At 37.6% G+C, this 20,322-nt stretch overlaps 1 protein-coding gene and 1 long non-coding RNA gene across 2 annotated transcripts in view; one reads left to right on the forward strand and one right to left on the reverse strand.

Moving 5' to 3' along the window:
- The window catches only part of TNKS (tankyrase), a 219,638-nt gene that overhangs the window by 166,304 nt on the left and 33,012 nt on the right, over window positions 1-20,322 (forward strand). The window contains exons 14-19 of the mRNA XM_003805333.7: window positions 2,386-2,531; window positions 4,764-4,929; window positions 6,354-6,573; window positions 6,866-6,975; window positions 15,871-16,059; window positions 19,453-19,690. Coding sequence (XP_003805381.1) covers window positions 2,386-2,531; window positions 4,764-4,929; window positions 6,354-6,573; window positions 6,866-6,975; window positions 15,871-16,059; window positions 19,453-19,690 — 1,069 coding nt within the window. The remainder of the gene's footprint in view (window positions 1-2,385; window positions 2,532-4,763; window positions 4,930-6,353; window positions 6,574-6,865; window positions 6,976-15,870; window positions 16,060-19,452; window positions 19,691-20,322) is intronic.
- LOC134730959 (uncharacterized) overlaps window positions 6,985-20,322 on the reverse strand; it is a 40,633-nt gene continuing 27,295 nt past the window's right edge. Inside the window, exons 2-3 of the long non-coding RNA XR_010112906.1 lie at window positions 9,356-9,436; window positions 6,985-7,843 (exon numbers count right to left, since the gene is read on the reverse strand). This is a non-coding gene — a long non-coding RNA (uncharacterized LOC134730959). The remainder of the gene's footprint in view (window positions 7,844-9,355; window positions 9,437-20,322) is intronic.

The following is a 20,322-nucleotide window of genomic DNA, read 5'->3' on the forward strand; positions in this document are numbered from 1 at the left end:
ATAGAATAATAATAGAGTTAATTTAGAATGTAAGAACCAGTGGGGGAAAGCAGCATTAGGAAGAAGCTTCAATCATGTCAGACTCCTTAGAGGGTGTTTATTATCAATTTTTGCATCTTTTCTTTTTGATTTATGTATTTATTCATTTTTTATTTAATTTGATTTATCAATTATGCTATTTATATATTAATATAGCCACAGACTCATTTGTCATGAAAAGATATTTGACCTGGTCAGATTACAATAGCTCTTCAGATTTCAGAGGCTGGTGCATTTCTGTATAGAGTTGATGAAACTGTGAACTCGCCTTTACTGCCCAGACTCCTTCCTGTCATGTGAAAATTACACCACTTAAAAAGCGCTTATTTTTATCCTACCTGTGTGAAAGCTTCTTGTCTTAGTCTATTTGTGCTGCTATAAAAAAATACCATAGACTGGGCAATTTCTAAGCAATAGAAATTTATTTCTCTCAGTTCTGGAGGCTAGGAAGTCCAAGATCCAGGTACTGGTAGGCTTAGTGTCTGGTGGGGACCCCGTCTGTCTGCCTTCAAGGTGGTGTCTTGTTGCTGCCTCTTCTGGAGGGGACAAATGCTGTATCCTCACTTGGCAGAAGGCGGAAGGGCAAAACAGCCAAATGCTGTGTGAAGCCTCTTTTAGAAACGCCTTAAGCCCACATTCAGGAGGGAAGAGTCCGCATGACCCAGTCACCTCCTTAACACTATTGCATTGGAGATTAAGTTTCAACATGAATTCCAGAAGGACACAAACATTCAACCCGTAGCACTCCTACTTCCTCTATCAGTAGAAATTTTTCAGGTTCTTAATTTTTATGTAATAATAGCTTATTACTGTGGCGGAAGTGGCAGCAAAATTAGTGAATACCTGAAAATCCCCAGGGACCCTGCAATCGTCCTTTATAGCCTAGAGCATGCTATTGTCTGCTCTGCTTCATTTGCTTTTTCTATTTTTCACTGCCTTTCTTCTGATCACTTCCCTCAAGTTGGATAATTAGGAAAGTAAGCGATGATACATGATGTAGCAGAAAGACTAAGAGGTTAAAAATCAGTAAAGCAGGGTTTGAGTCTTTATTCTACCCCTTACCAACTGTTTGACAAGGATAACTCACTTAACCTTCATCCCTGATTTATTTATCTGTAAAGTTAATTTATAAATTAATCTCCATCCCTGGTTTGTTATCTATCAACTTCTTAGACATATAATAATTTCCTCGCTGAAAGAATATGATATTCTTTTTTTTTTTTTTTTTTTTTTGAGATGGGGTCTCACTCTGTCACCAGGCTAAAGTGCAGTAGTGCGATTTCGGCTCACTGCAACCTCTGCCTCTGGAGTTCAAGCAATTCTCCTGCCTCAGCCTCCCAGCGAGTAGCTGGGACTACAGGCATGCGCCACCATGCCCAGCTAATTTTTGTATTTTTAGTAGAGATGAGGTTTCACTATGTTGGCCAGGATGGTCTCGATCTCTTGACCTCGTGATCTGCCTGCCTTGGCCTCCCAAAGTGCTGGGATTGCAGGCGTGAGCCAACGCACCTGGCCGATATTCTTTATAAACTGTAAATTATTATTCAGATATTATCATTACTCACTTATTACCACCAGTGATACAGTCTTTCATTCCTTCCGTGGCATCCTGCTGCTTTGTAAACAAACGGAGCTTACAATTTAGATTGTGCTGAAATAGATTGTGCTGAAATTGAAGCATTCAGAGAGAGATAAGGAGACATAGAAGAGATTTGGAGGACATCTCTGAAAGAGATGGAAGTAAAGCCCAAAAACTAGGGTATGATTAAAAAACCAGTTTAACTTGTAAAGGTAAGCAAACATTGCCCCAAAAGTCAAGGAAAGCACTGTTGACTACATAGCTTTGCTACAGTCAATCAAAAGACCCAGGGAGTGGCCCAGGCAGAAAAATATTTTTCCAGAGCCTTTTTGCTTGCTTGACTCACATTAGAGATGGCAAGAGCTCTCTGGTTACATAGTCAACTGAGGTTGGTGTTAGCACAAGCAGATACGCTATGACAAACAGTAGAGCATATCTCAGGGAGGAAAGACTTACAAAGATAAAACAGCAAGGCATTATTTGCTTTGGAAATGCTTGCTTTATTGTGGGTTTTTCTATTTGATTCCGATTTTGGTCAGGAAATGTTGAAAAACATTAATTTGCTCTGTACATAATAAAAAATATTTGTCGTCACTGTAAGGCATAGTGCTGATTTCTAAACATTTGTATTGTCTAATCTTTGGAAATAAATATTCATTAGAAAATTATAATTTACTTATCCAAGATGTTGAACTATTTTGGGGCAAAACATGTGAATAAACAGTAATGTTCGTTTTGTGTTTGTCTTTGTGTGTGCACCACGAAAGCAACTTTGCAGCCCTCAAAATGTGAATTGTAGAGACTTAGAGGGCCGGCATTCCACGCCCTTACACTTCGCAGCAGGCTACAACCGCGTGTCTGTTGTAGAGTACCTGCTACACCACGGTGCCGATGTCCATGCCAAAGACAAGGGGTACGTGTTAGAAGTTAGCTGTTTGGGAGTCATTCTCTTCATGCTTAAAAAAATTTAAAATATTTTTGAAGTCTTAGATTTTTTCTGTATTAAAAAAGTAATCCTTATTTTTTGTTTAAAACATAAATTAAAACATAGAAATGTGCCAGGCATGGTGGCTCACGCCTGTAATCCCAGCACTTTGGGAGGCGAAGGCGGGCGGATCACCTGAGATCAGGAGTTTGAGACCAGCCTGACCAACATGGGTGAAACTCTGTCTCTATTAAAAATACAAAATTAGCCAGGCGTGGTGGCACATGCCTGTAGTCCCAGCTACTTGGGAGGCTGAGGCAGGAGAATCACTTGAACCCGGGAGATGGAGGTTGCAGTGAGCTAAGATCTCACCATTGCACTCCAGCTTGGGCAACAAGAGCGAAATTCCATCTCAAAAAAAAAAAAAAACATAGAAATGTACAGTATAGAAAGTGAAAATTTCCTGTCAGCCCACCTCCTGCTCAGAGATACAGCATTAAAATGTTGACCTTATTCCTCCAGATATTGTAAATGCATAGACTTGTGTGTGTGCTGTGGTGATGGTGGTGGTGGTGATTTTTAACACAAATGGTGGTGCCATCCTATATGGTCTGCTTTGCAGTTTGCTTTTTTCCACCCAGTAGTGTATCTTGAATAGTCTTCCCATATCAGTACTTAATAGTCTCATTCTTTTAATGCTTGTATATAGTATTTTATTACATTATATGAATTTTGTTTTGTTTTGTTTTTGAGACAGAGTCTCGCTCTGTCGCCCAGGCTGGAATGCACTGGCACAATGTCGGCTCACTGCAAGCTCTGCCTCCCAGGTTCACGCCATTCTCCTGCCTCAGCCTCCCGAATAGCTGGGACTACAGGCGCCCGTCACCACGCCCAGCTAATTTTTTGTATTTTTAGGAGAGATGGGGTTTCACTGTGTTAGCCAGGATGGTCTCAATCTCCTGACCTCATGATCCAGCCGCCTCGGCCTCCCAAAGTGCTGGGATTACAGGCGTGAGCCACTGCACCCAGCCCTATATGAATGTTTTTATATAGTCTGTAAGTTATTGTTTATTCTTCTTTTTTGCTATTAAAAATGTACAGTCTCTTCTAAAAAGAAGTCATCCATCCCAAAGACATCAGTATTCCTAGAAGCATAGTTTTATTTTTACTAATTCAGATACTGTATATTTTATATTAGTTTGCTAAATTATTTTGTCTAGGCAAAGCTTAAGGCAGCTACTTAGAAATGTGAGAAAGGTATTTTAACTGATATGAATTCCCGTGTTCTGAGTTAATTTCATATCATCTCAAAATAAGCCAGTAGCTTTCTGTGTAATTACATACAAGTGCACAGTAAAATTAAACTGCACGATTTAGGCCTCATCGAACCATTATGTATTTATTTATCTTTTAAAAGGGACACATCAGACATGAATATTTCAAAGTGTTATAGTGCACTGGAGAGCAATCAGCATTTGCTTCTATTGCTCATTTTAACAGTTAGCATATTTCATCCCAAAACTAAAAAAAAAAAAAAAATGCACTTGATACTTTGCTTCTGCCATGTGTTAACTTCAACATTTTATTCTTTTGATGCACTCTTTTGTGGGAGCATCTTTTTGTCCTTTTAGAATGTCAGCTGCTTACAAATCAGAGCTTAGACTCCTCTCAGAATAGTTTGCCCATTTCTTATCTGAGTAGAGCTTACAGTTGACATCGTCATTTTTCTTACTGAATACTTCTCTGAATTACCTGGATTATGAGTTTTCAATATTTGGCACCTCAATATTTAAACCTGTGCATGGAAATCACCACTGAATCACCACTAGGATTAAACCACTATGATTTAATCACCACTATGATTTACACAACTTTTTACCAAGGTAGAACTTGCCTAAATAAGCTAATTGCATTATATTTTTCATAAGTAAGCATACAATTTTCATTAGGGAAACTCATAAAGATAAGGATTGCTGTGAGTATATGTCCATCCCCAAGAAACTTAGGAAAAAATCTTTACATTGAAAGAACATTTTTGAAATTATTACTCCTTATTTAGAAATGGATAACTATATCTTAAAGAACAGAGGTGGGTGTATTTCTTTTTGCGCAGTGTTCAGTATAGTCAGTACCATAGAAGAATGGTAGGATTTTTATTATAAGAATCATTTTAACTCAAAGGTTTGTTTTATGACTTTAAAATAATTTTCTTTTGTTTAGTGGCTTGGTGCCCCTTCATAATGCCTGTTCATATGGACACTATGAGGTGGCTGAGCTTTTAGTAAGGCATGGGGCTTCTGTCAATGTGGCGGACTTATGGAAATTTACCCCTCTCCATGAAGCAGCAGCTAAAGGAAAGTACGAAATCTGCAAGCTCCTTTTAAAAGTATGTAGTTTAAAAAGTTATGAAATATAACTAATTTTATTTATATTTTGGTTATTACTTGAAAGTAAGTTGGGGTATGTTATTCTATTAAGAACAATACTGCTGTAGAGACTGCTCTCATTTTCTATTTCCCAGAAGACCGTTTATGTGATATGACACATAGCTTTGCGTAGTGCCTAAAGTGAATATCTGAAATGGTTTAAGTCCATGTCATAAAAATTCATCAAACTAGGTTTTAGAAAGAGCTGAAATAGTTTGCATTGCTTGTCTAGTACTTGTAGTATTAATATCAGAAAAAACTGTACAGGAGAAACAAGCTTTTCAATCAAGTTGGGGTTTTTTTCTTTGTTGGCTATTTTATTATTGTTAACTCATTCACTAGTAAACATCAAACATTGTATCTTTTAAGAACTTATTGTAATATCAGATTTTTATTAAAATATAAGATGATCTCTAAATTTGTTCATATAGATTTGAGATACATGTAAAAGTGAAAACTAGTAGTTATATGAAACTAACTATAATTTATGCTCACTTTAAGTTAAAGTATATTTTTAAAAAACGACCAGATGTGTATTTATGAGATTTTCTTTTGCTTTTTTTTAACTACGGAAAAAAAAAAATTGATGTGTTTAAATAAAATTCTTCTCCCTTCACTTTTATGATATCAAATACATTCTTATGAATCTTGAGAAAAACACAATATCTGATACTCATTTTTATTATCACTGGTTGGTAAGAAATAACTTCCAAGTCATTGTGAGTCCATTGTCCAACTTGACTTACAACTAATTTCCGCAGTGAGCCCATGACAGTCTGTGGCCGACCCATAATAAAAATTATTGACTTCTATTTACTTTATTTAATAGCTATTGGTAATTAAACTTTTAAAATCTATAATTTTTAATACATTTATATCTAATTTCATGATAGATGTTAAGACTTAGGATAAAAATATTAAAAATATTACCAAACTTTATTCTTACTGATGGCCTTTAGAATTAAGTCCTTTTTTACCAGTGTGTCTTACTCTACTCTCTTCTTTTTCATACCTACTGAGTATCTTTATGTAATTGAATCTGGTCAAAATTAACATCCATGCTATTCTTCAAAGTAAAATAGGTTTCCAAAGACAACTTGGAGTCTGAGAAAAAGTGTATTATATAAGTTGTCTCAAAGATACTTAACACTCTCCCTACTTTATCATCACCATTGATCCTGAAGCTTTGACTGTGTAGTATTAATAGTTAGAAAGCTGATCCATTATATTACTAAGTAGGAATTTTGCAAAGTATTTTTCAAAATGCATATAGAGTAGATATCTTCCCCAGAGGAACAAAGGTAGAGTAAATTAATTACCTACCTACCTACCTAGCTACTTACTACAGAAAATACAAACCCCATTTGGTTTTTCTTCTTTGTAGCATGGAGCAGATCCAACTAAAAAGAACAGAGATGGAAATACACCTTTGGATTTGGTAAAGGAAGGAGACACAGATATTCAGGACTTACTGAGAGGGGATGCTGCTTTGTTGGATGCTGCCAAGAAGGGCTGCCTGGCAAGAGTGCAGAAGCTGTGTACCCCAGAGAATATCAACTGCAGAGACACCCAGGGCAGAAATTCAACCCCTCTGCACCTGGCAGGTAAGCGCCCCCAGTGCCTCCAAGCCTCCTTTTCCTTTCTCGGACACCTAATACAGTTTACTAAAAGACGAAAGCCATGCTGAACACAAATGGGACTACTTAGTAAAATGCTCTTGATTGACATAGTTTTGTATAGTTTCTTATTGTGAAGTCCCTCCATTATGTGATAATAGTATTAGCTTTTGAAGCAAAAAGTATTAAAACCTTAACATTTTCTGGTCCTTATTACATATGTATGTATTTTTTTTCTTTTAAGCTGACACGTTTCCTGTATTTTTTTTACTCTAAATAGCAGGCTACAATAACCTGGAAGTAGCTGAATATCTTCTAGAGCATGGAGCTGATGTTAATGCCCAGGACAAGGGTGGTTTAATTCCTCTTCATAATGCGGCATCTTATGGGGTAAGCATACTAACATTAAAATCTAGAAAACTGACCAGACGTGGTGGCTAACGCCTGTAATCTCAGCACTTTGGGAGGCCGAGGCAGGTAGATCACTTGAAGTCAGGAGATCGAGACAATCCTGGCTAACACGGTGAAACCCCGTCTCTACTAAAAATACAAAAAATTAGACGGGCATAGTGGCGGGCGCCTGTAGTCCCAGCTACTTGGGAGGCTGAGGCAGGAGAATGGCGTGAACCCGGGAGGCGGAGCTTGCAGTGAGCCCAGATCGTGCCACTGCACTCCAGCCTGGGTGACAGAGCGAGACTCTGTCTCAAAATAAATAAATAAATAAATAAAATAAAATCTCGAAAACTTCCCTGGCATTTACGACTTTATTAAATGCATACTATGCATTAAGTAAGTAGATATCTAACTAATAGCATGATTTAGCATAATTTTAATCTTTTGTTCAGAGTTTTGGTGTATCTTCCCGGCTAAGCTTAACTACCTTTTGGCCAACAGTCATGCTTTTTATTGCTTTTTGGTCTCAGCACATTATCAAGCACAATAATAGGCATGTAATGAGTGCTCAGTTTATATTTATCAATAATGTAATATAATAAATATATATAATATAAAATAATATAATAAATATCAATTTCTTAATTCTACCTCAAGTATATTTTAAAAACTATAAAAGCTGTGCGGCTGTTATACAGGCATGGAAAGTATGTTGGCTTACATTTATCATCAGCACCTTAAAAATATTCGAGTAGCAGGCACAGTGCCATGCGCCTGTAATCCCAGCCATTCAGGAGGCTGAGGTGGGAAGATCGCTTGAGCCCAGGAGTTCAAGGCCATCCTGATCAACATAGTGAGACCTCATCTAAAAAAAAAAAATTAAATGGTTGAGCAGTTGATATATATGGTTTCAGAGAGTAGGAATTACTAGCTAAAACCTCCAGGTGAAAGTCCAGAGTTATCCTTTCAAACACTGTCATCAGTTGTAAGAGGAAGAGAAATGGATTGCAGTGCCTTGATGCCGTATGTCAGAACTGACTGACTGGAAGTAACTAAGGCCCACTCAAGCCTGATGGCTCACGGCAGAAATAGGATGAATGCTCATGTGCTTGACAGTTCATCCACTTAATCCCTTCTTGACTGTAAAAACCCACAGATGCCAGTTCATACGTACCAGGTGTTCTCACAGTTGGAATCACTATTGATAGAAGGTGGTTTCTAGATTTGCAAAAGCCTGACAAACTATAAATAAAAACCAAACCAAACCAACCACCTTGATTACCATATTCTTCCTCCTACCGCCTTCTCCCTGGCCTTTTGTAATGAGACTGTCGTCTCTCAGACCCATTTTACAAAGACCTGTATTTCAGAGAGTGGACAAATCTGAGTGAGGATAGTTTTAAGGAAAGCAACAATCCAGTTTTTTGAAAGAAAATTATGCTTCCAAGTATGATATAAATTAATTGAAAGTATCATATTTAATGAGTATTAGTACTGAAATCCTCTTGAAACTACAGTATTTAAAGTTACCTTTCTAAAGATGAGTACTTTTATTAAAATTCGTAGAAATTTTAACCTTCCTTCACATAAGGTTCTCAATTTCTCTGAGCAACAAATACTTCTACCAAAGACTTAGCATGCTAAATATTTGCTGCTAACATACTACATATACATTTATATGTAATTCTTGTTTTTTTTTTTTTTTTTTGGAACAGGTTGGACTGCAGTGGCGCTATCTCAGCTCACTGCAAGCTCCGCCTCCCAGGTTCACGCCATTCTCCTGCCTCAGCCTCCCGAGTAGCTGGAACTACAGGCGCCTGCCACCACGCCCAGCTAATTTTTTTTGTATTTTTAGTAGAGACGGGGTTTCACCGTGTCAGCCGGGATGATCTCTATCTCCTGACCTCCTGATCCGCCCGCCTCGGCCTCCCAAAGTGCTGGGATTACAGGCGTGAGCCACCACGCCCAGCCTACATATAATTCTTGACCCTTAAGTTACAACTTACACATGTATATCATTTGGAGACAAATTTTCAGCACTTCTTAGCATAATTGTTCTCTTCATATGGTATTCTACTAATCCTTTTGCTAAGCTTCAGTTAAGGGTTTATAAAGCCAATGGGATCGGTAGAACTGAAATTAGATCTTTTATCGTCTCTGTAAACCTACTATGAGTAAGGACAGATGGTGGCCATAGAATTATAATAATGAACTGATCTAGTAAAGCTTATGTTACACTGTCAACTGTGTAGACTACAGTAGATCCCGTACATTGTGGATGTAAGGAAGTTCTACTCCATTAGCCTTCACCTTTCACAGTCTTTATAGCAGTCACGGAGGATAAGGAAAAGAAAAATTAATTTATAAAGTATTTTACCTTTTGATCCTCATTCTTCTCATGGGATAGCGTTAAGATGTGTTCTACTGCATTAGTCTTCACCTTGCACAGTCTTTATAGCTGTCACAGAGGATAAAGAAAAGTTAATTTATAAACCAAGTATTTTACCTTTTGATCCTCATCAGTTAAGATGTTACTTACTCTACATGTGTGTCACTCGATGACCACTGTGAAGACAGTAAAATGTACAGTGGTTCTCTTGTGGCTCAAGCGTAATGTAGAGTACTGGTCAACCTCGTGTAACTTCACGTTCCCTTGAGGCTGACTTGCTGTCACCTGAAGAGAGGTGTAATGCAATCGGTCTCCCGACCGGAAGTCCACTCTTTCATTTTCATAAACTTTATTCACCATCACCCATAACTCCCCTTCTCCTTTTCTAACTCCAAGTAAGAAAAAATAATGAACACTTTTTTTCACTATCTCTTTTTATGTTATCCTCTTTTTATGTTTGTTAAATCCCTACTGCTTAGCTCTTTGTAAATGACGGTAACTTACTGAGGTGAGAATGATCAAAAAATTCTCCAGGCCTTGTAAAGGGCATTTGATAGAGGTTTTAATCAGCCTGGTTCATCTCATCCTTGTATGGAAGAATGCAAATGGGCTACATAATGTGTTTATAGCAGGTATTTTTACCTCATTGTGAGGGTGGATTGAGTCACTCAAAAATTGTTTTCATGTATTAAACTTGTAAATTTAAAAATCAGGCATCCGTGAGTTGATGACTGTTACTTTTTTTTGACAAACTTTGACTTTGGTGATTTCTAGACCTTTTTTTAATTACCTTTTTTTTTTTTTGGTCAGATACATGAGTGTGATAATACCTTTTTTTGTTTGTTTTTTAACATGGGCAACCCACTTCCCTCAGCAATCTCGCATGACATACAGTGACTCTCAGTTGGCATTTTCCCCGTTCACGATCTCTGCTCTGCAAAATAATTTTATTTAATGCCACTTGTAAAACCTATAATCTATTATTAGTAACCAATCAGTAACCATATTAAGTAGTATTTCTCTTAATCTCAGTTAATAGACTTAAAGTAAGGCTAGCCATGGTGGCTCACTTCTGTAATCTCAGCACGTTGGGAGGCTGAGACAGCAACATGGTGTAAGGCCAGGATTTTGAGACCAACCTGGGCAATAGTGAGACCCTATCTCTATATAATTATTTATAAATAAATATTTAATAAATATTTATTTAAAATATAATGAATTAAATTAAGAAGTATTTATTAGTACTCCTTAAATATATATGCTTATATATTTAAGGATATACATGTATATCCTTATATTTAAGGAGTAGTAATAAATACATACATTTATATATTTAAGGAGTACTAATATTAACACAATATAAAAAGTTTAAAAAGCTACTTTGTCTCCCCTTAAGAGTAGATGCAACTATCTTCTATTATTTGTAGATTGATAAATCTGTGTATCTTTGAAAAGTTCCTTTTTATTCATTCTATCCTGCCTTGGCTGGATATTTTAATGAAATCATAGGACTCCAGTCTACATTTCTATTAGGATGGAAAAACACTGATTATGTTGTATTCATCCCATGAATTTGATGATGCTTGAACTAGCCTGGCCACATATCATCATTTTGTGGAGTAGATTTTCTGTGGCATATCATCTGGAATACAGCTTCTATTCTGAAAATCAAGCAATTTATAGAGCAACTGTAGGTATAGTGTTACCCAGTGATCTCTAATTAAATCATTTCTTCTTCCTAATATTATCTCTTTCCCGTTTTCAGCTTGGAAGGAAAATGGCTCTTGTGTTTTAGTCTAGCAAACTCTGCAGGCATCTGTGGTTTAATGGAAAAACCTGAACTTAGGGTCTGAATATCTGGGATCTAGTCTTTCCTCTTCTGTTTCATAACCCAGTAGTCTTCAGCAAGTGTCTAACTTTTTCTCATCTTTGGTTTTCTCAGTAGTAAAAGTTGGATTCCAAGACCTCCTTTCCAGCTTGTTGTAATGATTAAATGAGACCATGCATGTGGAAATTGCATTAACTAATGTAAGGCATTATAAAAATGCAAGGTAATACTGTTATTATAAAATAACTTGCTTCATGGCCGGGTGCAATGGCTCATGCCTATAATCCCAGCACTTTGGGAGGCTGAGGCGGGAGGATCTTTCAAGCCCAAGAGTTCAAGACCAGCCTAGGCAACATAGCGAGACCCCATTTCTACCAAAAAATACATATCCATATCTGTAGATATATAGATATTAAAAATTAGTAAATTCCTCGCTTCCCACAGTTCCTGTACTAAGCCAGTCAGAATAAGGGCTGCATGTCACTCCTACATTTCACAGCCTTAGGAATAATCTATATATTTGACTGGCTCAGTGCTGTATTAAATAAACACAGATTAATTGACTAGCCTGAGGATGAAATAATAATCTGAGGTAGCTGTGAAATTACATAGTTATTTACTTATGTAGTTATTTATTGATCATTATTCCTTCATACATATTTACTTTTTTCCCCTAGAGAGCTAAATCTGCTCTCTGTGTGTCTTTGAGCCTTTTTTGTATAAAAAGAACCTCAATTTTTCCAAATGGAGAAAAAAATACATATTTATTTAAGAAGCATCAATAAAAATTACAAGTTGCATGAGAGTTGATATTAGTGGTAGTGTGCCTTACTGTGTCGGTGTTCTTTATATAATAATGCCTTGTATTATATTTGAATACATGTTTATACAAGACAGTTAACTTTTCTGCTAGTCAGTAAATGGCATTGATACTTATTACCACAAAGCATGTAAATTTATATAAGAGTAAATCAATTGACTGATTCATTTTCTCTCAACTGTTTTTATTTTCCAGTGCTTTCTCTAAAATGGATAACATTTGGGGAATTTCATGACATAATTGTAATAAAGCCTCTGTACAATTAAATGGCTTTAACTGAAGCCAAGCACATTTCTCTTTCCCCTACTTCCCACCTTTTAAAAATTAAAAGCTTCCCAGTCTTTTTAGGTTGTATTTGTCATTTAAAGCATTTTGTATTGCAGCTGGATTCTGAAACTAGGTTAAATTGTCTGTTTCTCCTGGAAACATTCCAACAGAGATCAGTTTCTTTTCTGGACCTTCTAGTTCAATACTTTGCTCTTATATACTGTGTTGAATAGAACTGAACTGCTATTTATTGGATTTGTCAGCCTTAAATTCCAGTTACTGTTTTTGCCTCAATGGTGTAGCTATTTAAAAGAATTAAACAGCTTAAGAACTGTATTTTTAGTTTATTTGGGTAGTAATATACTCCTTCCTGTTCATTGTTCTTTCAGACATTTGTCAGAAACTTTCACAAGCATGTAATTGGTTTGTCCAAGCATAAACTATAACTTCAATATAAAGAAAGCTTAATAATACATACCAGATATACAATTCATTTCATACACACATACACAAACATGTAATTTTCCTTGGACTTTTTGTAATTTTGGAAGCCCGTGTAAATTAAATTAGTCTACCAGATTATATTATTCGGCCTGTAAACATAGGAGTTCAATAAAATTAATCATCAGAAACACAGTTTAAATAGCTTGTGACCTCACTGGGGAGAAGCTTGAAATCATTCCGTGCTTTTGGGTTAACTTAACAAAAATTGCTGCCTTTTTTCAACATATAGCCTTTGAATAAGGGAGATAAATTACTAGGTTTGGTTTTGTTTTAGGTGATTTTGATAATACCACGAGTGGTACCTCTGTTTTCATCTTTTGTGTTAGAAAATTTAAAAATAATTAAGCTATAGAATTAATTTTATAGTGATATTATAATCCCAGAAGAATCACAAAACATCCTGTTCTGAGAAGACTTAGTCTGATTATGCTGCTTATTTATTTTATTTTTTGTTTATGGGGTTTTTTGTTTTGTTTTGTTTTGAGATGGAATCTCACTCTTCACCCAGGCTGGAAAGCAGTGGTGCAGTCTTGACTCACTGCAATCTCCGTCTCCCAGATTCAAGCGATTCTCCTGCCTCAGCCTCCCAAGTAGCTGGGATTACAGGTGTGTGGCGCCACACCCAGCTAATTTTTGTATATTTAGCAGAGATGGGGTTTCGCCATGTTGGCCAGGCTGGTCTCAAACTCCTGACCTCAAATGATCTGCTGGCCTCGGCCTCCCAACGTGGTGGGATTACAGGCCTGAACCACCACACCTGGCCTATTTTTTGTTTTTGGGGGGGTTTTTTGCTTTGTATTATTAGAGCAAATGTGGAAGCTTTCCTTAGTAGTTGGCTGATCTGTACTTTTGTTTTTAGATAAATGTTCTTCACTTTGTTTTCAGAAACTACTATTTCTAAAATTAGGAAATACAGATATTTATATTACATAAAGTTAAATACTACCTCAGAAAAAGTGCCTGTTCTTTTTGAAGTGAGTGTCTTCAAGAGTGCAGGGAAGACGATATCTTAAGGAAGATAGAAAGTGACATGCATTAAGTTGCACCTTGGGATCTTTCTTGGCCTTCCCTGTCTTTTCCCATTCTCATAAATGTCTTCCTTAAAAACCTCAATGTATGGTAGTTGAGCAGCAGCATGAGTTAGAAATTTATTCTCAATAGATAATGTGCTTTTGAGTTAATTATCCAAACTGACCAAGTTATGCCCAGAAATGTGTCTGTAAGGGACACAGATGTGCCAGTTGCACCAAATTATAGCATACTAGAGTTGAAATGGATCTCAGAAATACTTAAGTGCTAACCAACCTAACATCCTAAATGTATTTATAAAAATATACAAGTTATTTTTAATATTCTTCAAAAGCCTATTTGTTGAATCAGTAGTGCCTATTGTGTGATCGATTGTCTTAGCTTACTTTATAAGGATTTTTGGGAAGAAGCTGAAGCCTTTTGCTATGTGGAGCTCTTACTTGAGTGAACCTGGTCTCCATGGAACTTGCTCCTGTATTGGCTTTTATAGTCCTGCTCCTTTATAGTTCTTCTCCAGCTTCCGTTTTTCCTTTTGTCTCCTCTGAGGATTTTTCTTCCACTCTCCTTTTCCAAAATATTGTTGTTTTCAAGGTTTTATCCACCTTGTAATTATCTTTCTGTATTCCTTTCCTTCCATGAGCTCATTTATCAAGTAGCTACAACTATTAATCCCCTATTCCATTTCGTAATCTCCCTGGAGCCCCCAGCCCCAGTCCTCAGCCCTCCATAGGTATTGAGCAAATGCTGGTTGGTGGGTGAGTGGTGGGAGAGTGAGTAAGTGAATGATGCCCCCTCGACTGTGCTCCACCCTTTTCTGACAAACCATCTGCACAATGTCTTTACTTTGATGTTTTACCTCAGAAGGTGCCTACCTCAGTGAGCCTTATCTGAGAGTTTCATACCTACTTAAACTTTTTTTTTTTTTTTTTTTTTTGAGACGGAGCCTTGCTCTGGTACCCAGGCTGGGGTGCAGTGGTGCAATCTCAGCTCACTGCAACCTCCGCCTTTTGGGTTCAAGTGATTCTCTTGCCTCAGCCTCCCGAGTAGCTTGGATTACAGGCATGCACCACCATGCCCAGCTAATTTTTGTATTTTTGGTAGGGACGGGGTTTCACTATGTTGGCCAGGCTGGTCTCGAACTCCTGACCTCAGGTGATCCGCCCACCTCAGCCTCCCAAAGTACTGGGATTATAGGCGTGAACGACCGCACCCAGCCCCTAAACTTTTACAACTCAATTTCTTTTAATAGTTCTACCTTATTTTCTAATCTTCTAGATTCCCCCCTCCTTCCCCCCCTCAAAAAAATGTAGTCATCTTTGACTTTTCTCTCTCTGTCTTCTGTTGTGAATTTGGCTGTCTAAACCCAATTTTTTTTTCTTTCAAAATTTCTCAGATTTAGCCCTTCTTTTCCATTTTTCTGTAACTGTCAACGGTTCAGGGTCTCATCACCTCATGCCCAGGTTATTAGCATGTCTGCTGCTAACATTTCCTCCACCCCGCAATCATTTAGACATAACAGACCAATTTTCATAAAATGTTATGTTGCTTTTTCAAAGGCTGAAGAGAAAACATTGAGAATCTTTGAGATGAGTATTTCAGTAAATCTGATTGCAGTAGGTAGAAAAGAAATGGGAAGATAAGAGAATCAATGTGAATAGAATGCATATTTGAAAAGTTTGGCAGATAGATTAGACCATTAACAGAAGATTTGAATTAGGTACTAGTTTCACTTTATAGAACGAAACACCTAACATAGTATTTGTTTTTAAAATAAAGTTGAATATATTAGAGGGATGCATTTTTTGAAAAAAAGCCCATGAACAGTTAGAGGGTAATAGTATAATTGTGTAATTGAGATTTTGAAGGAGGCAAGAAAAGATGGAGTCCAAAGTGTAAGTAGAAGACTGAAATACTCTCTTTTTTAGAAGAAACTTCTGTTAAGGATGAAAATGGAGATATAGAGGAGTGAATTGTTAAATAAAAACAGGTATACACAATGGTGCTTTACCAGATGATCTCATTCTTAACTCTTTGTATCCTTTTCTTTTTTTTCAGCATGTTGACATAGCGGCTTTATTGATAAAATACAACACGTGTGTAAATGCAACAGATAAGTGGGCGTTTACTCCTCTCCATGAAGCAGCCCAGAAAGGAAGGACACAGCTGTGCGCCCTCCTCCTAGCGCATGGTGCAGACCCCACCATGAAGAACCAGGAAGGCCAGACGCCTCTGGATCTGGCAACAGTAAGTCCTCGTTTCAGATACTGATTATTGTTCCTTCTACTTTCACAGATGACATCAGATTCTCGGGTTCGCCAGCTTACTTTTAGTCGTGTTTATTTCACTTAGAACAGAGATCTTTTGAAAATTTTTGAAGTTCACACTTTTTCTATGAAAATATAATCTAAAACTCTTAAGACAAACTAAACAGTAAGTTAATTTAATTTTTTGTCATTCTTAGCCTGCCGGGAAAACATGAATCTCAAGGAAACACATTTTTAGAGTGTACCCTCAAAGAATTACATTTAGTAAAATATCTTATACCTTCTATATTTGGCATGTTATTGTAGAGCAACTAATGTTCATGATAATTTACCTAAGTCTGTGAGATAGTCAAAGAAAAATTAACTCTGGGCAGTATTATTTAACTGCAAAGTTAAGCACTGCATCATCTTCCGTGAACTTTCTGAAAACCAGGGAGTTACTGTATAGTCACAATAATTTCTAATTTTTAAGCCAGAAATGTTTTTTCAAGTTATGTTCTGTTTCATTTATTGATTGCTGCGTAACAAACTGTTTCAAAACACCCAGTGGCTTAAAATAATGACTTATTATTTCTTATGATTCTGTATGTTGGCTAGGAGATTCTTCTGGTCTTACCTGGGGTCACTTGTGCAACTGCATATAGCTCGTGGCTGGGGCAGAAACATAAAGACGGCTTCATTCATATGCCTGGGGCCTTGACAAATACAACTAGAATGCAGGGGCCTCTCTAGTCCCATGTGGCATCTCATCATTAAGTGGTCTTGTTAGAATTTCTTCACAGAATAATTGTATCTCAAGAGGGAGAAAGCAGAGGCTGTCATTGTTCTTTAAGGCTAAGCCTGGAACTGACATGCTATCACTTCCACCACATTCTGTTTTGCAAAGCAAGTCATGAAGTCAGCTTAGGTTCAAGGGATAGGAAAACAGATTCCACCTTCTTTGAAAGGAGAAGCAAAAATTTCGTGGCCATCTTTAATCAGCCACAGTCTTCCCTGTGAATACAAGTTAAATCTATTTTTCCCACATTCAAATTACACTCACCTGCCACGTGCTCCCCCCATCAACAGGTGGCAGATAGTCATCACTGGGTCCTTAGCAATTCTAAAATTCAGCCAGACACATGTTATCAGGGCCATCTACTCTGGAGTTAGGGAATGATCCCTGATTAGGGCCCAGTTCTGCTCCCAGGGAGTGGTTCACTGTGGCTGTCTTTTTTTTTCCTTTTTTTTTCTTTTCTTTTCTTTTTTTTCCCCTTGAGACACAGTCTGGCTATGTCACCCAGGCCAGAGTGCAGTGGCGTGATCATGGCTCACCGCAACCCCAACCTCTTAGATTCAAGCCATCCTCGTATCTCAGTCTCCTGAGTAGCTGGGACTACGGGCACATGCCACTATGCCTGGCTATTTTTTTTTGTTTTTACTTTTTGTAGAGACAGGGTCTTGCTATGTTGCCCAGGTTAGTCTTGAACTTCTGGGCTCCTCCCTCAGCCTCCTTCCTCAGCCTCCCAAAGTGCTGGGATTACAGGTGTGAACCACTGTACATAGCCTCTGTAGCTCTTGGCCATGCCCTCTGAATTATCCTTCTCTTTTCGTAAGAAATGGATCATATTTACAGCCAAGTGGCTTTCTCAACCTGTTCCCTGCTCCTAGAAATTTTCGGGACCCTGAGCCTTTTATCATTTTGATCTACCTGTCCCTTTTAGTCCAAACTAGTACAACTCTTCCTTTGTAAACTTTTGGATTTCCCATCAAATTACACACCACTCCATCAGCCAAAAGCCCCGCCCACAAATCTTTTCAAGACAGGTCCCTCTCTAACATGGAATCCAAGTAAAGGTGCAGTGGGACAATGCCCATAAGATCCTTTGAAGCTCTTTCATCTAGCCAAGGGAATTCACAAGGTACCACCTTAGAGGTTTTCTAAAGATTTTGAGGTAATATATCTGTACCTTTAATTGATTTTTATTCTGAGGCCATGTTTTCCTGTCAGCACGCTGGATTTGACCTTTGGCCTGAGGCTGTGCCTTACTTGAAGAAACTTTTGCTGATGGAGAGGCTGGGAATGGTGAATAATTTTGTTTTCTAAGCTAGCAAATGTTAGGTGAATACATTTCCTTAAAGAGAACTGGACAGTTCTTTTCTCTCTTCCTGTACCTTATCATGGGCAGATAAACACACCAGTCCAGTTGACAAGGCAGAATTTGTTCTGGAAATTTCCTTAGCCAAATTTACAAATTTATTTAGGTTTACGTTCTACCTTCCGTAAGACCTCCTGTGCCAGCATTGCCAAACTTTCTGCTACACAGCATTAGTCCCCTTTCTCTCGCCTTCAATAGCACTTGCCCATCTATCTTCCATTCACAGCCTCCCTCAGCAATAACCAGGCCACCCTTCACGCCTCCAACCAAAGCCACATGTCCACCAGCACCCCACTTCCAGGTACTGGTGTGCATTTCATTTCTTTATTGCTGCCCACTAAGCCACCCCCAAACCCACTGAGGGTTTAACGTGACAATTTATTATTTCTCACACGTCTGGGAGTTGACTGGGCTCAGCTGGGCGGTTCTGGTTTTGCAGTTACCTGCACCTGGGAACTCAGCAGAGGCTGGAGCTTCCAAGATGGCCTTTCATGCTGCAGGGCTCTCCCTGCGTAGGATCTCACCACTCAGTAGTCTAGCCCAAACTTCTGTACAACATGGCAGATGGCTTCTAAGAGAGTAAAAGTAGACACTGCCAATCCACTTAAAGCCTGGCTCAAAAGTCTCAGAATGTCACTTCTCCATTCTATTGGGCAAGACAACTCACAGGGCAAACCGCATTCAGGGGGTAGGGGGGCAGAAATTCAAGGGGAGGCATACATGACGGGAGGAAGGAATTGATGGGTGGCTGTCTTTGGAGACTATCTCCCGCATACTCGAAAAGCAGTTGCATCTAATACTTAAAAAGTGAAAAGTTTATGAATAAATGAGCTAAATTAAAGTGTCATCCCTTTGTAATTTCACCAGATGTTAATTGTACATGAAATTATTAAGTGTGAAGTAAATAACCAGATTATAGCTGTTTAAACATAAACAAAATATAGTAAATACGGAAATTTTTTTCTAAAGAAGGGTGACAGTTAATACTGAAAGTGCTTTTTTTTTAAATGAAAAAAGAAATATCTTTAAAAATTACATAGTTTCTCCGATTCTGTCTACTGAAACTATTGAAACTCTTTGGAGCTGTGGATAGGAGAAGGAATGATCAAAAACCAGTAGGTGATAATGAGGCATTCATTAAGGAAAAAATCCACAAAGTATTTGGTTATCAGTGAAAAACTTACCATTTTAATATATAGTATTTTCATGGTTTTTGTTTTTAATCATTTTTTTAGGCTGACGATATCAGAGCTTTGCTGATAGATGCCATGCCCCCAGAGGCCTTACCTACCTGTTTTAAACCTCAGGCTACTGTAGTGAGTGCCTCTCTGATCTCACCAGCATCCACCCCCTCCTGCCTCTCTGCTGCCAGCAGCATAGACAACCTCACTGGCCCTTTAGCAGAGTTGGCTGTAGGAGGAGCCTCCAATGCAGGGGATGGTGCCGCGGGAACAGAAAGGAAGGAAGGAGAAGGTGAGTAGACCCCATGAATGCTTATTTATTTCTACCTTTTGTTAGTGGAGCAGAATGACTTTTTTCTATTGATAACTATTGAATGCCTCAATTAGAGACGTCCTGTCTGTAAATTTTCATACACACAACATCTTATAAGAAATATTTCTTCATAGAAGGCTGCCACATTTCTTGGCATTGTCATTGTTCTTATTTCTGTATATTCTAGAGCATCTGTTTACAACCATAGCATCTTATTGAACCACTTATACTGAAATTGTGTCAGAACACAACTGAGAGGTCATTTCAGGAATGAAAACTAAAATGATAGCTGATACATTTAGATTTTTTAATTCATTAAAAGCTTTAGATTTTTCTATATAAGTAGCATTCTATAGTATAAGAATTATACTATAATGTTAAAATTAGTATAATATTCTATATATTTTTATAAATTACAATAAGTTATAATTCTATATTCTAACCATAATATTAGAATACAAATACTAATTTGATAAAGATAAAACACTCTGTTTTTACTTCCCAATCAACTTCAGAAATAAAGTGTCTAAATTAAATCTGTGTATTCTGTATTATTTTATGCCACGGAAAATCATCTGACAGCCAAGGTTGTCAGAGTCATGTCTAAATGG

Source organism: Pan paniscus, chromosome 7, assembly GCF_029289425.2.
Source record: "Pan paniscus chromosome 7, NHGRI_mPanPan1-v2.0_pri, whole genome shotgun sequence".
NCBI classification, from domain to species: domain Eukaryota; kingdom Metazoa; phylum Chordata; class Mammalia; order Primates; family Hominidae; genus Pan; species Pan paniscus.